The 17,019-nt window shown below is 44.6% G+C and overlaps 1 protein-coding gene across 1 annotated transcript in view; it reads right to left on the bottom strand.

The window, feature by feature from the left end:
- Positions 1-1,007: 1,007 nt before the first annotated feature.
- The window catches only part of LOC112103931 (steryl-sulfatase), a 102,943-nt gene continuing 86,931 nt past the window's right edge, over positions 1,008-17,019 (bottom strand). Inside the window, exon 6 of the mRNA XM_026649283.1 lies at positions 1,008-1,600. Coding sequence (XP_026505068.1) covers positions 1,221-1,600 — 380 coding nt within the window. The 3' untranslated portion in view covers positions 1,008-1,220. The remainder of the gene's footprint in view (positions 1,601-17,019) is intronic.

The following is a 17,019-nucleotide window of genomic DNA, read 5'->3' as shown; positions in this document are numbered from 1 at the left end:
TACACATTCAGCCTTGGGTAAATCTGAGCTACTTTGTATAGACTTCTCAGAAAATAGCAGACCTTGCAGGGGGTTTTCAAAGTAATAATTTCAAACATTTGAAGCAAGACATTTTTTAAAAAAATGTTGTTCTCTGCCATCAGTGAAACAGCTGGTTTGCACAGTAGCCACTGAGAGAAAAGACCCTCATAGCATGGCCTGTGTTTGGAGTTTGGACATATGGTTTGGGCAGAATTGGCCATTCAATGTTTGGACCCTGTTTTGGGATGTTTGTTATTATGGACCTTGTTGGCGAAATAGGATGGATCCAGTTGACTGGGCCAAGTTGGACCTCTCCACATGATTAGTGGCTGTAAAAGGCTTCATATGACACACTCCTTTTCCTGCTTTTCTGCCTTCCTGCCTGTCAGCAGCTCAGTATGCCAATCTGCCCTTCCAGAAACTGGGGAATGCAAGTGACATCATCTGTTAGTCCCGTTAAATATGGGCAGCTGTTACTGTGTAGTCATCCATAAGTTATTTTGTATAGTCAGTCATCTATTTTTTGTTTTATAGCAGCATTGATTGCCCGTCATGAATGCAGCTACAAATCCTCTCTTTATGTGTCTGTTTGTCCATCTATCTAGGTAGTTCTGTGGTCCTCATCACGGTGGTATCTTTTTTGTATTTTTCCCTTGCTGCAATACTCTCGTAACAGTAGATGATAGTTACCAATGGGGGCAGGAGCGATGTGTGACAGTTGCAGCTGGAAGCTGTAGTTACATACCTTCAAAGCTTGTGAACACAGCTGGAGTCAGAGGTCTTAAGAAATAGTACTCTCCGTAGAGTGACTACAGCATGACCATCTGCGAATATGGCAGGCACTCCTGCTTCATACAAACATTGCATGAAAAAGGATTATGCCAAGGGTAGAAAGGGTTGCGCTGCTCCAGAACATACTCTTTCCTCTGGAATGGAGGGTCCAGGATTGGTTTTCCCTCCCCTAAAAATATTTGGCAATGGTGTATTTAAAAGATGGTTTACCCTATATAGTCGGATTTGGGATTCCAGCAGATACTATACACCTATGATAGAGTCCTAGGAGCCCCAGTGGGATTGTAAAGGTTGGGTATTGTAGTGGTTCAAGCAAAACAACCTACCAATACCACTTGTTCCAATTATTGAAGGTAAAATTGCAGATATGTTATCCAAAAAGCATGTGTGTGTGTGTTTCAGAGGTGTCATGCCATAGGCAAGCTTAGTTTTTCTTCTGACTCATGGTCACAGTAACAAGACAGAAAGACGGATGAGCAACATAACTGAAGCCAGGGCTTCCAAAGGATATTCCCCCATGATAACTGGTTGGAGACTATGTGCAATGATTTTGTATGGTTGTTTACTGCTTGTTGAATGACATCAAGGATTTCATAGAAACGATGTTCAGTCTCTGGTGTTAGTGGATTCTTCTCTCCGGGGTCTCTGGAGAGATCAAAGAGTAGCGGTGGGTTATGGTGTGTGACAAGTCTTCCAAAGCAATAGCACACGTGGGAATTATAGCAACCGTTGGAGCCTACTGGATCAAAGTTTGGAGTGAAGAAAAAAGCTTTCCAAATAGATTCACCTGCAATTTAAAGAAACAACAGCTGATGATTAGAGTACAAAAAACCCCTTGTGAAAATCAAAATCAAACCACATAAAATTAGTCATTAATCTCAACCTTTACATGTACAGTATTAGTGTACAGAAACCACAAAATACAGAAATAGCACAAAAAGTTTCTTGCAATGTTCCACTCCTATTCGGAGCAATTACAGTCACTTCATATTCTTTATTAAAATGAATCATATACATCTTAAAACCCCTTTCCACTTAATCTCATGCCACCCGTCTGCACAAGAGGTGCACCATAAATATCCACAAGTCATTGCATTACCTTCAAATCTCTCATTACAATGCACTTCTGCCATGATGCCAACAAAATACTGACCATAGGCAGGCAGCTGATGTTCCATGACTACCATTTATTATGCTAATTATAATCATCTCATTGTTACTTTGAGCCCCTCCATCTGCTTGTTGTAGCTACCTGTTGTCTGTAGTCACATACATAGATTGCAAGCTGTTTGAGGCAGGGACTTTCTATTAGATGGATGTAGAATGACCTGCACAATAAGTCCCCCATTTCCTGACTGAGGCCTCTAGGAGCTACTGCAATAGTACTACTAATAATTACACAGATGAAACTGAATTGCAATTGTTTAGGAAATGTGGCAATGTCATCTTTAGGTGACCCACTGCCTTGGCAAATGAGAATCAAATATGTCTTTAATTCTAAATGCGTTGCTAAATGTCTCATTTTGTTGTGTATAGGGAGTAAGTGATATGCACTGATGTGACACAGTTTAATTTTTCTTTTCTTAAAGTATTGTCTGATTTTTTGTTTTTTTGGTTTCACAGAAAGCAAATGTGAACTGATGCAGATGTGGTTTAAGCGCAGATTTATTGGGGAACCCCAGAATGTTCAACAGCAAAGAAGTCTACCAAGAAATGGCTAATACTTTGCTCAAATAGCACAGAGCCCAGTTGTTTGCAGTATTGTTGTAGGCATGTTGGTCCCAGGGTATTTGAGAGACAAGCTTTCAAGTTTACACAGAGCTCTTCTTCCGTCCTGAAGAAAACCTGAAGAAGAGCTCTGTGTAAGCTTGAAAGTTTGTCTCTCTCACCAACAGAAGTTGGTCCAGTAGAAGATATTACCTCACCCACCTTGCCTCTAGACAAGATTGTAACTTTTCATTCTGCCCAGAGTTAGCAACACATAGCTGAACTGCCCCAGCGACAGACCAGAGAACAAATTGCCTCTCAGAGAGTCACAATTTGTCTCCTGTTCTTGCTGGAAAAAAACACACACAAACTGCTAGCTTTTATTTCACAACATTGCATCACTGAAACAATTTTTTAAACAGCTCACCCTTTAAGTGCCAGTCAAGGAGACTTTCTTTTTTTTTTTGCTATTTTCCACATTTCAGGGTAAAGTTAATCTCAGTAAAAAGAGCTTCATTGAGCTCAAAGCAAGCTTTGTTAATCCAGTAACTGGCTGTCATGATTTATATGCAGGGCTACATAATGTGGTGTTCATTAAGCCCCCCAATGGAAATCATTAGGAAATAGGATGAGGGGAGAGATAACCGGTGTATCACTCTAAAAGTGCTAACCACATTACACTTTGCTTTTTAAGATAAGATTAGTCTTTCAGACAGACCTGTGCCAGTGCAAAAAGAGCCACAGAATGAAGGTATAATATACAGCCTGGATTTAAAAGAAAGTAAGTAACCTTAAGATTCTTTCCAGCATCTCCTATCATACATCATTCTTCACAGTACAAGATACATTACCTTTAGGAACTTATTCAGTGACAATCTGACAGAGCCTGGAGGCTTGCAGTTCACTTAGACGGCACTAACACTCAATAATCAGGATCAGGTGGGTGAAGGATATTAGGAGGGGGGAACCTCTGAATGTTGCTTAGAACTCAGCAAAGGGAGAGGATGTTTCAAGCCTGAGACTGACTTGCTTGTGCAGACAATAAGTAGCAGCACCTTGAAAATCTTCAGAGAACTCCCTGACTCCCACCACAGATATTCACAGACTTACAGAGCTGTCAAGTTGTTGCAAAATGGATGCAATCACCTTTCTCTGTGTTTCCAGCATTATTCTGAAAGGCACACTGGTGGCTTTGCTTCGTAAAATATTCTCAGATTTAAATAAATCACAATTCTTCTATATGTGTCTTTGCACAGACCATTGCTCTGAGCAGGGATATGCCTCTATTTACTGTGGTACTTATTTAAGCATACTGGGAAAGGTAGATAGTTCTGTGCTAAGTGTTGCTTCAGGCGATTTTAAGTGTTTAACTGGCAAGATGGATTGGGGGAGGCATAAGGAAGAGAAAAGCTAAGGATTCTATTAATCAGTGATATGTGAGAATTGTAGGTTGTTTAGGATCACACAATGGAGTTATGCTGATTTACCCTAGCTGAGGCTCTGGCCCATAGTATTACAAATCATTTGACGTAAAGATACAGCTGGATAACAGAGGTCAAGAAAAATGAAAATTTACATAGCTATCAAAATAGCAACGAGAAAGATTTTCAATAAAAATATTCATGTGGGGAATTTGAGGAGGTCATGCTGTCTGATCACACATTTGTCTTTGATGGCGCATTTGTGCAGAATGACATTGAAAAGAAATCTGCAGCCAATTCCATCATTGTTGGGCACCATAGCCTGATGCCAGTTCAAGGATTTAGCCATACAAATATTAAGTAGAGTATCCTGAATAATAAAAGCCTTTATTTAGGGTAGCTCAAGTAAATACATATGTTTGCAAAAAAAGAAAAGACGTGGAAACTAAGTAAATAGCACCCTGTTTGTAACACAAACAAGCAAAATTAAGGGCATTCAGTGTTAAAACTGAAACCCCAGCCACAGCTTGCAACCACTGTCTTGCAATTGCATAAGTTAAGGATGGAACGTGAGACACTATATTACATTTGAATTTTCTGGCTTTGGCTAGTCTTAAATTAAAATGATTATGAAGTGTTTAGAAAAGTAACAGCTACACTGCTTCTTAGTGTAGCAGGTGTGTTGGGCAAAACACTGAGCTGAGCAAAGTCTGCTATTGTTTCACGATGTTTCATTTCATTGCAGTGGCATTCTGGTGTGATTCTGGAACATCGCTGTATTGCTGAAAGACAGCAGTGCCGTCTAACTACTGATTTCCAGATCGTTATAAAAAAGTAAAACATATCAGATCCTGTGCCTGTGGAACAGCCAATATAATATGCTGGTAGACATAAAGAGCTGTCAGACTTGTAATCTGTAAAGTTGATAAATTGTATAAGGCTGGATATTAAAAGGAAGAGTACTCTTTCTGCCTCTCTCAGCTGGTATAAAATCTCATTTTGTCAGAGGGCTAGCCACAAGGATCAAATTAATCTCCCAGTAATTAACAATCTCTTTGTTCTACAAAGACATCTGGCTAGTAAAGTCTCATTTGATGTAGGGATTACTACATACCCTTTTCTCTATGGAATCAACAACTAGAATAAAGAATAAGGCTATGGCTGTAGCACCAGGATTCCTCCACAGATAGGCATGCTAGATCCATCCTGGCATGAATTTACAGGGCTTGTACTATTATTAATTAATACTAATTATTTTGTATTGCAGCAGCCCTAGTCATGGAGCAGAATTGCATTGTGCTAAGGTGCTGTACAAAAACAGAACAAAAAGATGGTCCTTACCCCAAAGTCCCCTGGGAGTAACCCAGGTCCCCTGGCATCCAGTCCCCTGGGAGTAACCCCTTTAGTGTGCCAGACCCTTCAGGTGCCAGCAAAAAACGGTTACTTACCTGTAACTGTGGTTTCTCAAAATGTGATACAGACATGTATTCCATGTGGGTGTGTGCTCACACCATGCTCCAGAGCTGAAGAACTTTGCCTTGCAGTACCCATGGGGGTGGCGCTCATACCCTGCATCTGCAGCCCCTCCCCTGGTCATATGAGAGAGATGCCGCCTCACCCCCCTCAGTTCCTCCGCAAAGAATTTCAGGAGTATACACTCTGATACAGACGGAGGGGGACGGAGGGCAGGCCATGGCATACACGTCTGCATCACACCTCAAAGAACAACAGTTACAGATAGATTACCATTTACTCTCAAGCAGTACTCGCAGGAGGTGGGGCTTGGAGTCTATTTAAAGAAGGACTGCAGGATTGCCTTCCCAAAGTTTGCATCTGATCTGGAGGCAGCAGTAATGGCATAGTGGTTTGCAAAAGTATGCACAAGGACCAAGTGACCACCCTGAACATGTGTAATATAGAAACATCGTTTCGAAATGCCATTGACGTCTTCTGAGCTCTTGTGGAAGGAAGTTGTATCCCTTGAGTAGACATAGCCTGGGCTACTTCATATGCTCTCATGATATAGGAAGTTATCTATCCTGAGACTTCATCCAATCTGCATACAAGACAAAAAGATGAGGTAAGAAATGGAAAGGTTTAGTTCTAATCAAATAAAAAGCTAGACACCATCTGACACCCAATATGTGAAGGCACTGCTCCTCTGGGGTCGAATGTGGCTTAGGGAAGAATACTGGTAGATACATAACTTGGATCAAGTGCAACAGGGAAACTAAGATAAAAACAGGATGTGGCCTCAGGTTACTTTGTCTCTGGAAAATTGTATGTAAGGAGGTTCTGCCATCAAAGCCTGCAACTCACACACTGTCCTTGCAGACGCTATTGTCATAAGAAAGGCAGTTTTCTGCCACAGAAGGGAGAAAAAAGTTGCCAGAGGCTCAAACAAAGGCCCCATAAGAGCCACTAAAACAGTATTAAAGTTCCACAAAGGAACTGGCTTTTTAACTGGTGAGTAGATACAAGTGACTCCTTTCAAGAACCTCACTGCCATGGGGTTTGAAAACAATGTCTTCCCATGGATAGGAGGATGAAATGCCGAAACAGCCACCAGGTGGACTCTCAATAAAGTAAGTGCAAGACCAGAAGAGTGAAAGTGTAACAAGTACTCCAAGGTGTCCTGGATACAAGTCAGCATTGGTTGAATTCCTTGGGGTAACGACCATGCCAAGAATCACTTCCATCTGTCTGAATAGGCCATCCTGGTGGAAGGCTTCATACTGTTAAGCAAAACCTCTGGGACTGCTTCCAAACATCGTTCCTCATCATCTAGCCATTCAGCATCCAGCCCTTGAAGTGCAGGGAGATTACTGCTTTATGCAAAACCTGGCTGTCAAGATGAAGAGGAAGGGATTTGGGAGGCCGAACCGACAATGTGCGGAGGTTGGAGAACCAACATTGCCTTGGTCACACCAGAGCAATAGGAATGAGTTTCGCACAATCCAATTTCAGTTTAAGAATAACCTGCAGGATGATCGGAATTGGAGGACATGCATACAGGAGCACCGATTCCGAGCTGAGGTGGAAAACATCAGTCCAGGAACCCAGACTGAACTCCTGGGGAGCAGAACAGTGGGCATTTGTTTTTTTCTCTTGTGGTGAACAGGTCAATCATCAGGATGCCCCAAACTGCAAAGATGGTCTGCAGGATACTGGGCTTCAGAGACCACTTATGAGTCAAGGAGAAATTCCTGCTGAGGTGATACGCCAGGTGATTGTGTATCCCAGGTAAGGGACCAGCCACAGGCGTAATGTTTTCCCAGCTGCAAACCTGCCAGAACCTGATTGTCTCCTGGCACAGCACATTGGAGTGTGCTCCCCCCCTGCCTGGTGACATAATACATTGCAGTGATATTGTCAGTGAGTATGAGAACCATGAACCCCTGAGGTGATCCTGAAAGGTCTGACAGTCATTGTAGATGGCATAAAGTTCCAGGACATTGATATGAAGCGAAGCTTCTCATTCCACAGGCCCTGAACTTTCAGTGAGTTCAGATGCACTCCCTAACCTATTAAGGAGGTGTCGGTGACTATAATCCAGGTCAGTGAAGGCCGAGCAAAAGGAATGCCCTGGCACACATTGTCCAGCATATCCACCACTGTAAGGGCCCAGAATCAATGGAGGAAGCTGGACAAGCATGTCTAAGGGATAGCGATTCAGATGATAGACCGACTTCAGCCATATCTGAAGAGGATGAATGAATATTGAACTACCTATATGCATGCGGCCATATGGCCTAACGACCTCAGGCATATTCAGACTGTGATTGAGGGCTGAGACTGCAGCTCCAGACATAAGTAGTGGATCACATGGAATCTCTCAGTTGGTATAAACTCTTTTGAATTCATAGAGAATTCAGCAGGACCCCAATTAATTTGATACCTTGAGTCGGAACCAATGTTGACCTAGACCAGTGATGGGCAGTCTGCGGCCCATGGGCCATATGTGGTTCGTCAGGGTAATCCACTGGTGGGCCACGAGACAGTTTGTTTACATTGACCGTCTGCAGGCTTGGCCCCCCGGAACTCCCAGTGGCTGCGGTTCACTGTTCCTGGCCAATAAGAGCTGTGGGAAGCGGCATGGGCCGCAGGCACATGCTGGCTGCCCCTTCCTGCAGCTCCTATTGGCCAGGAACGGTGAACTGCAGCCACTGGGAGCTACAGACGGTCAATGTAAAGAAACTGTCTCACGGCCCACCAGCAGATTACCCTGACGGGCCGCGTGCAGCCCGTAGGCTGCAGGTTGCCAACCACTGACCTAGACAATCAAGTAGGTATAGGGTTAAATGAACATTAGACTTCCTCTCTGGACTTGCCCTCAGTAACCAATTGTCCAGTTACGGGAAGATAAGAATTACCCTCTTCCTGAGTTATACTGTTAACACAATCATGCCTTTGCTGAAAACCCGGGGAGCAGATGACAGGTGGAAAGAACATGACGTTCTGGTAGTGCTGGCCAGCCATAACAAATTTGCGGAATGTCCTGTGGCTCAGGATGATTGCTAAGTGGAAATAAGCACTGAGGGAGAGGAAGATTCTGGCAAGGAAAAGTCATCTGGAGAGAATGAGGAGGCAGTTTGCTGTGCCAATGACAGATCCTGTTCTTGCACCACAGGATCAGGTCGGAAGAGCCCTGTAGGCCCAGGGGGAACAGACTAAGCTGTCACTTGCAGCTGAAACAGTATGGGAGTGGGAGTTAGTGTCACAACTGGTGATCTCGCTCGGGAGCTGTTCGAGGAGCGGGAGCCCAGAGACTGAGAAGCATTGCAGGGATTCCAAGGAGGCCACTGGGCATACAAATAAGGCACTGGTGACCAGTAGGCACCGATTCAAGAGCCCCTGTCCAAACTGCAGGACAGATGCCAATCTCAGTTCTGGTAGTGATCCATGGGAGATCTCTGGTGCCTAGCCAACAAGGACAACTACCTGACCTGGTTCTTGAGGAATCCTGGAGGTTGTGTGATGACAATGCGGGAGCCATCCCCAATGGGGCAAACAACCAATCAGACTCATCTAAAGCCCAATAAGGAGGTGGCATCATTGCTGAAGAGAAGTGGGGAAGCGGCAACAGTGGCACTGAATAGGATACACTCCCACCCAGTACCTGGAGAAGTACTGAACTCGATGATGGGATGCGGAAAGATGCATCAACATTGAGGGGGCCTTTGGTGCCAGGCCTGGCTTTGACGCCATAGTTTGTGGCCCAAGTAGTGCAAGCTGCAGTGCTGATGAACTGGTGGCTTTATGACATGGCTGGAAGATGCCACGCGCATAATGGAGAATGAACCAGTAGAAGCCATAGCACCGAAGAACGGAGAATCTGTGATTGAGAGGCAAACCAAGTCTGATGCTGCCTGATATACCATCGGCATGGAGACACCCCTTATTGAATTCCGGGAGGTGGGCAGGCACAAGCCTGCCTGTGTCTAAAGACCCCCGCCCCAAGCCATAGGGGAGGAGCCAGAGGACCCAGGACTCAACTGATGACGGGGGACAACTAAGGAATAACACAGTTGGGAGTGCAGGTCATAGGTTCAAAACTAGGGATCCAGAGGGGGCACTGAGCAGAGAACCCTGGACAGTGCCCACTGCTCCTCAAAGCTGTCTAGGGAATCAGCAGATGCTGCCCAGAGGAACTCTGCCCGGATGCATGAGACAAGGGAGGAAAAGAAATAGGCCCCACAGTCACAGAGCACTTCCCCATCCAGCATCCTTCTCCTGGTGTTTGAGATGGCTACTTTGGGCAATTCTAGGAGGAGGTTGACGAGGAGGTCTCGTGACTTCATGGGGCCATGGACAGGGTGTGCGTATATGAAAAGGTGTGTGGAAAAGTGCAGCCAGAACCTCAACTGGAAGTTCTGGAGGAGCCAGAAAAGAGACTGCAACCTGGCACATTCTAGATACGCATGCGCCAGGGTCTCTCTCACGCTGCAATATGGACAGGCATCGGGGATGGTGAATCGTGCCAGGTACATGCCTGTGCTTATGGCTCTGTAAAGGAGCTGCCAACCGCTAGCCCCGGCAGGCTGTGGGACCAAGGTGGAGAACAGGCTGGCCCACCAGGGTCCCTCACCCCCCACAGGTGGTAAGAGGTCCCGCCACTTGGTATCGGGGTGGGACATGAAGGTGAGGAAGTGAAATGTGTGGAACACGAGTGTGTAGAGTTGTTGCGTAGATCAGTGGTTCTCAAAGCTGGTCCGCCGCTTGTTCAAGGAAAGCCCCTGGTGGGCCAGGCCAGTTTGTTTACCTGCTGTGTCCAAAGGTTTGACCGATTGCGGCTCCCACTGGCCGTGGTTCGCCGCTCCAGGCCAATGGGGGCTGCAGGAAGGGTGGCCAGCACATCCCTCAGCCCGCGCCGCTTCCCGCAGCCCCCATTGGCCTGGAGCGGCGAACCGCGGAGCAGGGGCCCGATGGAAAAGTCCAGAGAGCCAGGGGTAAGGGACGGGCGGTATGGTTGCCCCCACCTCCTGGAATACGCTCAGGGGGGGTCTGAAGGGTGGAGAGCCCCATGCACTGACTGAGCACGCAGGGATCCACCCAGTCCCCCGGTCATAGTCCAGGAGGTCTCTGATTCTGGTCATTTCGGCATGGAGACAGTTAGTGTGGGTGCTGACATTGTCGGTACTGGACTTAATGTACATCAAACGGCTGGAACCGGAGTTGATGGCACGGGCCCTCACTACTCACAGGATGCTATTGGGAGCAGTTGAATGGACCTGCTCCATCCTGCGTGCCAGAGGGATTATGGTGTTGATCAGCACTCCTCTTGGAAGAGGAAAAGGAGTGTTCCTTAGCCCTTGAATGGTCCTGACTCATTTTATGGGATCTTGCCACACCAGAGGAAGGAGAAATACCCCTTTTCCTCTTGGGGGAGATGCCAGAGCCCATGTGCCGAGTGGCATCAGTTGCTGGATCTGAAGGCAACCGCCAATGAGACCAGGGCCTCATTAGCCTGCTTCAAAAGGTGCTGCTTCAACTGCAAGTCTCTTGTCCCCTGAAATCTCTCTGTGAATGACTCAGAGATGGAGTACCTCTCTTTAATGTGTTTCTCACCGAGACGCACCGAGCACCTTGTGTAAGTGGTTGCTGTTGGGGATGGTCCCCCTACATGACAGACAATGCTTGAACCCTGGTGAGGGCATCACACAGGGCAGCCAGCTCCTCTACTAACACTAAACTAACACAAACTAAAGCTAAGGTACTGCTATTACTATGTGCAAGAAAAAGTTCTCGGAAAACTGAGAGCAAAATGTGAGGTGAAGACACCACAGAAATTCTAGCTATGGGAGGTGAGAAGGAACTGAGGTGGGTCAGGGTGGTGCCACCCTTATATGGCCAGAGGAGGAGTTATGACCGCGGGTTATGAGCACGATCCTTACGGGTACTGCTAAGCAAAGTTCTCCAGCTCTGGTGCATGGGGCGCACATACACTCACATGGAATACACGGCTGCATCTATTCGAAGAAGATCCTCTGTTTCCCACCGTGAGCTCCCACAGCGAGTCCACTTTAGTTCAGACCACTGGGGACACTTTAACTTCTTAAGTTTCAAAGTAGCAGCCGTGTTAGTCTGTATCCGCAAAAAGAACAGGAGTACTTGTGGCACCTTAGAGACTAACAAATTTATTTCAGCATAAGCTTTCGTGGGCTACAACTCACTTCTTCAGATGCATAGAGTGAAACACACAGACAGAAGATATTTATACATACAGAGAACATGAAAAGGTGGAAGTACGCATACCAATTGTAAGAGGCCAATCAATTGAGATGAGCTATCAGTAGCAGCAGAAGAAAAAACTTTGAAGTGATAATCGAGATGACCCATAGAAGGTGTGAGGAGAACTTAACATGGGGGAGAAAAAATTCATTAGTGTAATGACCCAACCATTCCCAGTCTCTGTTTAGACCTAAGTTAATTGTGTCTAATTTGCATATTAATTCGAGTTCAGCAGTCTCTCTTTGGAGTCTGTTTTTGAAGTTTTTTTGTTGCAAAACTGACACCTTCAAGTCTGTCACTGAGTGATTAGAGAGGTTGAAGTGTTCTCCCACTGGTTTTTGAATGTTATGATTCCTGATGTCAGATTTGTGTCCATTTATTCTTTTGCGTAGAGACTGTCCAGTTTGGCCAATGTACATGGCAGAGGGGCATTGCTGGCACATGATGGCATATATCACGTTGGTAGATGTGCAGGTGAATGAGCCTCTGATGGTGTGGCTGATGTGGTTAGGTCCTATGATGGTGTCATTTGAATAGATATGTGGACAGAGCTGGCATCGGGCTTTGTTGCAAGGATAGGTTCCTGGGTTAGTGTTTTTGTTGTATGGTGTGCGGTTGCTGGTGAGTATTTGCTTAAGGTTGGGAGGCTGTCTGTAAGCGAGGACTGGTCTGTCTCCCAAGATCTGTGAGAGTGAGGGATCATCTTTCAGGATAGGTTGTAGATCTTTGATGATGCGCTGGAGTGGTTTCAGTTGGGGGCTGAAGGTGACGGCTAGTGGCGTTCTGTTATTTTGTTTGTTGGGCCTGTCCTGTAGTAGGTGGCTTTTGGGTACTCTTCTGGTTCTGTCAATCTGTTTTTTCACTTCAGCAGGTGGGTATTGTAGTTTTAAGAATGCTTGATAGAGATCTTGTAGGTGTTTATCTCTGTCTGAGGGATTGGAGCAAATGCGGTTGTATCTTAGAGCTTGGCGGTAGATTATCACTTCAAAGTTTTTTCTTCTGTTGCTACTGATAGCTCATCTCAATTGATTGGCCTCTTACAATTGGTATGCGTACTTCCACCTTTTCATGTTCTCTGTATGTATAAATATCTTCTGTCTGTGTGTTTCACTCTATGCATCTGAAGAAGTGGGCTGTAGCCCACGAAAGCTTATGCTGAAATAAATTTGTTAGTCTCTACGGTGCCACAAGTACTCCTGTTCTTTTAACTTCTTAGGGAGCAATGCAACCCAGTAAGCATTTACAGTGAGGCAGAGCAGCCTTTCAAAGCAAGGTGTTATTTATTAGTTCACTGGAACAAAGCATGAGAAAGTCCTTAGGTCAGCAAGGAAAAGCCAAGTTGAAGACTTGTCCATATTGGAAGCTCAATAGCTTCACCATGCCATAATTCTCTGAGTCCATCTTTATTCTCTCTTTCCCTCTGTGTGTGTGTGTCCCCCTGCCAGAGATCCTGTGTCTCTCTCTGTCCCCTGAGTGTTCTCAAAAGCACACTTAAAACACAGTCTGGTCACCCCTCATTCCTTTTTTCTCCAAACTCAGCCATGCTGTGTCCAGCCTGCCCAGTCATTTCAGTGTTAATGCCCCAGTCGTTGGCTCTTCCGTTGTCTCTCTTGGGCCCTTCATTCACATGGGTTGGTTCCAGCCAGCTCTTGCAAATGCATCCAGCCTCAACCCAGACAGCACATGTGCTCCAAACACCTAGCCCTTATCTACCTTGTCCCAGGTGCAAATCAACTCCCTCCCACCTGGGGCACAGTAGGGATCTGGCACACTACAAAGTGGATTTGTATAGAGTCATACATACAGCTCAGAAAAATATTACCAGACATTCCCACATTTGTGTCACCTCCACTGGAAAAGGCATGAAAGCCTCAGGTAGCACCTGCTCTCCCTGAAACCACCACTAGGCCTTCACCCACACAATGGTATCAGCTTCCCAACAACTCTCCATACACACCTCAGCATAACACTGCTCCCCTACAGACACTTTGAAGAAGCCCAATTAAATTCACACCGAAAAATGTCTTTAACTTAGGGTATGACTATACAGCAGATGGGAGAGGGTCTCACTGGGTATTGTGGCACAAGCAGTAGCATGGGCTAGCCACCCAAGTGCAAGCCCGCTTAGACCCCTGGGTCTGTACTCAGGTAGCTAGCCGAAGCTGCTGCCCATGGCATAACATCTGCATTGCAATTTTTAGTGCACTAACCCAAGCAGACTTACTGCATATCTGTCTATCCTGACTGGAAGGCATGCTCCCAGCTGCAATGTAGACATACCCAAGTTGTTCAAGTGAATTTCCTATTATTAACATGATCACTAAACACAAGGAAATCACCAGTAACGGCAGCATTAACATTCAGACCAAACCTCAGTTGACATTCCATACCACCAAAACATCATAACACTCAAATCTACTCACAGATTGCTTATCACTGCAACAAACTGCCTTTCCATTCCAGCATTCAGCCACCATTCATGTGTTCTTACACTCATGTGAGACCACCTTAACTCTGAAGGCTAGGTAGTAACAACAGAATATACGCTTTTGAAATAAGAGCTTCTCAGTAAAATATATCTTTCCAAAGATGAGGTTAGGGTTGTACATGTGTATGTGATTTTTGTCTTGGTATTACTTGTTCTCAGACACACAGCCATTGAAGTGAAAGGAAGCTATATTTGAGTAACTAAGGTAAAAATTCAACCTTGATTTTGTACTTTGCTCTATAGTATTCCGAGTCATTTCTGTGAGGGCAGCTTCATAAGTATGGTGCTGTTTCCTTTGTTACTGGATTTGAGGTGTTTGAACTTCTTTCTATAGAAGGAGAAATTCAACACTCTCCACCACCTTTTTGTGTAAATGAGGGAATTTGTTTGACTGCCCTTGACTTTCTAGATGCCAAATTATATACATATAGTGTATTAATTTGAATTGCTCGAAGATATTTCATTTGCTTTGTGTTCAGAAAGTGCATTACATTTCTTATGAGCTCTCCCATTCTGACTCATTCCATTCTCTAATCTATTTCTACACATAACCTAGTAGTAATCAGAGTTTACCTTTATTGTGGGTTGTGGGTTTTGTTTCTTTTCTGCTATATTTTTAGAAACATTTTTATGGGTCATATTATTATATATCTATGATATGTATGCAGTTCTTCATGAATTTAGCAACAGGAACATTTTTGTTGCTAAATTCTCTAATAAATATAGATAGACAGCAATGTGATCCAGGTTACTTCTTGGGGCTGAAACTGGGGTGGATCAGGGCTGAACTGACACTAAGACCATGTCTACACAACAGCTTATGTCAGCATAACTTATGTCTCTCAGGGTGTGAATAAACCACCCTCTGAGTAGGGTGACCAGATGGGACCGTCCTGACCGATCTCTGGTCGGGACGCAATTTGTCCCGATATTTCGCTCCGCCGGCAGTTTTTTTTTTTTCTCCGCCGGCGGACCCTCCCCCCACCCCCCCTCGGTGTCCCGATATTTTCTTCCTCTCATCTGGTCACCCTACCTCTGAGTGACATAAGTTACACCGACATAAGCACTCATGCACTCAGTGCTATGTCAGCAGGAGAGCTTCTCCCGCCATCTTAGCTTCCGCTATTCGCTGAGGTGGTTTTATTATGCCAACAGGAGAGCTCTCTCCCATCGGCATAGAGCGTCTTCACCAGATGCGCTGCAACAGCATGGCTTCATCGGTACAGCTGCGCCGCTGCAGCACTTTACGTGTAGACATGCCCTAAATCTTTAGGGGTACAGCCACCGCTTGATGAAACCCAGGCTATAAACTCGATTCTACTTGAGCTAGGAATCACATCCTCAGTTCCAAGTGTAGACATAGCAACAGAGCAACTTCATTAATTCAGTAAGCACATTTCCTGAAATAATATTTACTTACAGCAGATTTTTATTTTTTTGAACTATGCCAGGTAATGATGTTTTTACAGAAGAACCTGACTGTGAATAAGTGGAGGGATCAATATGAACACATACAGTAGAAATTGTTGTCTCTAGTGAATTGAAGCAGTAACTTTACAAAGTCTTACTTAGAAAAAACTTTGTCTTTTTAAAATGTTTTGCTCTTCAGCTGTCACCAGTGCTAGGTCTCAAAGAGGCAAATTACAAGGACCACCACCATTATAAAAGACACATTTTCTTTGTTGGCCAAGGCAGAATTTTTTTTTAATAATGCCTGGTGAAAATCCCTCCAAAACAAAATCCAGCTGTGAAATTATGGATACAAAGTTTGCTGTTGTCTTGAATAATGCATGTTATATGCTACTATTTGTTTGACATCCTTTTGGGGGAAAGTTGCTCCAGGTTTGTTATTTGATCAAATACGTCTGGCTGATATACAGATATTTCATAACCGAGGTAAAGGTCCAAAGGTTTGCTATTTGCAGATGTTTTTGTGAAGTGTGGTACACTTGAGCTGTGTATAGAGCTGGGCAAATGTTTTTGGACGAACAGTTTGTTTGCATGAAAAATGTAGTTTTGGTTGACCCAGAATGATCCCTGAATTTGACACAAATTGGTCATACAGTTTTGGCCCAACAACGGGAGGGGCAGAGGAGGTGGTTAAGGACTTATCTGGGATGTGGTAGACCAGGCTTCAATTCCTCCCACTGCCTGATGTGGAGTCACAATTTCTAAAAAAATCAGCTATTCACCCAGCTCCAGTTGTGTACAGCAGGTTGGAGGATAATGAGGTTGGCTCAGTGTCTCCAGTTTAAATCCAGTTTCTGGCCCTCTGTTGGAGATTGTTGATCTTTGAACTCTTGTTAGGACAGGAGCCAACTTACTATAATTATTTATTACTTGTGCTGCAGCAGCACCTCAGGGCCCCAGTCATGAATCAGGGTCACAAACACACAAAAAAGTAGACTATCCCTGCTCCAAGAAGCTTATAATATAAGTAAAAGATGAAAGACAAGTAAGTACCACAGACAGAGGAGTGCAGAGAAACAAGTTTTGGGTTTTTTAGCTTTACGATTTAAATGTCTAATTCCTTTTTAAAAATAGAAATGTTTTTATCATGAACACATCTCTGTGTCCTGAAATATCAATTTTTTTATCTGAAATATTTTGGATTAGATGATGTATTTCCCCAACATGCAGCATTGCCAACCCCAAGCAAGCAGTCAAAAGCATGAGGCAAGGTGTAAAAAAACTGTGAAGTTAAAAAAAAAATGGGGGGGGAGAGGTTCTTTTTCTTTGTCTACTGGCTTTTGAGCATTCATGTTATACTTCTGCCATGTTTTCAAGCCTTTTTTACTCCATCTACCATGAAAGGAACTCAAAATGTTTTACAGATATTAAAGAAATAAGCGTCACAAT

This window comes from Terrapene carolina, unplaced genomic scaffold (genome assembly GCF_002925995.2).
Source record: "Terrapene carolina triunguis isolate 2854851 unplaced genomic scaffold, T_m_triunguis-2.0 Scaffold23, whole genome shotgun sequence".
Lineage (NCBI taxonomy): Eukaryota > Metazoa > Chordata > Testudines > Emydidae > Terrapene > Terrapene triunguis.
This window is presented reverse-complemented; position numbering and strand designations above follow the sequence as displayed.